General features: G+C 71.4%; 1 protein-coding gene across 1 annotated transcript in view; it reads right to left on the bottom strand.

Moving 5' to 3' along the window:
• Positions 1-966, bottom strand: part of CHLNCDRAFT_14864 (hypothetical protein) — a gene marked incomplete at both ends in the record, with an annotated part of 1,678 nt that extends 712 nt beyond the window's left edge. Inside the window, one exon of the mRNA XM_005843594.1 lies at positions 795-966. Within this exon, the coding sequence (XP_005843656.1) occupies positions 795-966 (172 nt within the window). The remainder of the gene's footprint in view (positions 1-794) is intronic.
• Positions 967-1,769: the final 803 nt, after the last annotated feature.

Raw genomic sequence — 1,769 nt, 5'->3', positions numbered from 1 at the left:
GTCTGCGGCTGGGGTGGGATATAGGGCAATGAGCGTTGAGCAGTGTGCGATGAGCAATGAGCAATGAGCAGTGAGCAGCCCCTCCCGAAACAAAGTGAAGCGCAGGACGGGGTCCGGTGGATGGGAGGCAAGGAAGCGCGGGGGTTGCCACGTGCGCTACCGCCGCCGCCGCAGGCAGCACCCCTGCGGCGGCGGCAGCGGCAGCAAGCCGTGGACCCAACCGCCGTGCCGCCGCCGCCGCAGGCAGCAGCCCTGCGACGGCAGCGGCAGCAAGCCGTGGACCGAAACGCCGTGCCGCCGAGTCCCGTGGCTGTGGCCGTGGGCTTCTGGCAGGAAGCTACGGCCGCAGCTCGGCGGCACGGGGGCGTCGCAGCGTGCCGCCGCCGCCGCCGCGCTGCCCCCCAGGCACGGCGGCGGCAGCAGCAAGCTTGGGCCCAAACGCCGTGCCGCCGAGTCCCGTGGCTGCGGCCGTAGACTGTGGGCCGGAAACTGCAGCCGCAGCTCGGCGGCACGCGGTTCTGTTCAAGTCGCCAAGCGTGCAGCAGCGCCGAACCACGCTTCCCGGCCTCGGCGCATGCCTTCAGGGGCCCCCTATCGCTGGGCACACCCCTCCAACACTGAACATGCGCCCGGGGGGAGGGCGGCCCGGGCTGCCCAGGCCAAAGTGGGCCGCCCTCGAGCAAGAGGCGGCCGGTCTGTGTGCTGAATGAATGAATGAACGAATGAAGCCTCGGATCGCAGCGCCCCTGACGCGCCACCCTGGCGCGACACCACACCGGTGACTGCCCACCCACCCGACACCACAGAGTGCGCGTTCCAGCTGTCCAATCCCGAAGTTGGCTCGTCGCACAGCAGTACCGCGGGCCTGTTGATCATGCTGACCCCGACGTTAGTCCGCTTGGCCTCGCCCCCGCTGATGCCGCGCACCAGGGCGCCGCCGATGGCGGTGTGCTGGCAGTCCTCCAGGCTCAGCCTGCAGGCTCGGGGGGGAGGGGAGTGATCACACATGGGTGTTACAGCCACCCCGCTATGATAGGCCTCATGCGAGCAGACCTTGGGGCAGGGGGCAGGCGTGATACAGGGGCATCTGTCATCGGCCGGGGTGCCTCTTGAGCCGCCTCCCCACCGCCCAGCTGGCCCGAGGCAGCCAGGGGGCCCTCGCCCCTCTGCTGCGCGCTCCCGCCCCCGCCTCCGCCCCTCTGCCCCCGCTTGCCTGTCGACGAGCGCGGCCACCACGCGCTGCTTCTCCCCCACCGGCGTGCCCCGCGGCTGCTTCAGCTCCGCCGTGTACAGCAGCATCTCGGCGGGCGTGAGCAGCGGCAGCAGGGTGTCGTGCTGCTCCACGTAGCCGACGTCGCGGCGCAGCAGCGCAGCGGACGGCGGCCGGCCGTTGAACAGGATGGCGCTGTCGGGGGCCAGCCGCCCGGTGGTCTTCCTGGCTGATAGCAGGTCGAGCAGCGTGGACTTCCCTGAATCAAAACGGTGGCGGCGGCAGCAGGGCCGGCAGATGCATGCTCGGCCACGGCGTTCGTCGCACCCCGGCTGCCATGGCTGATCCCTGGTCGACCACGCCCCTCCCCAGCCTGCTCACGCGGCCCATCACAGCGGGGTGACTGTAAGTAACACACTGGCAGGGGCGCTCTCCTCGCCACCTGTCCCCTCACCGGAGCCGCTGGGGCCAAGCACCGCCGTGAGCTGCCCCGGCCGCGCATACCCGCTGACCTCCCGCAGCAGCGGCAGCCACCGCCGGCGCCGCCCCCTGCCCTGGC

This window comes from Chlorella variabilis, assembly GCF_000147415.1.
Source record: "Chlorella variabilis unplaced genomic scaffold CHLNCscaffold_28, whole genome shotgun sequence".
NCBI lineage: Eukaryota > Viridiplantae > Chlorophyta > Trebouxiophyceae > Chlorellales > Chlorellaceae > Chlorella > Chlorella variabilis.
This window is presented reverse-complemented; position numbering and strand designations above follow the sequence as displayed.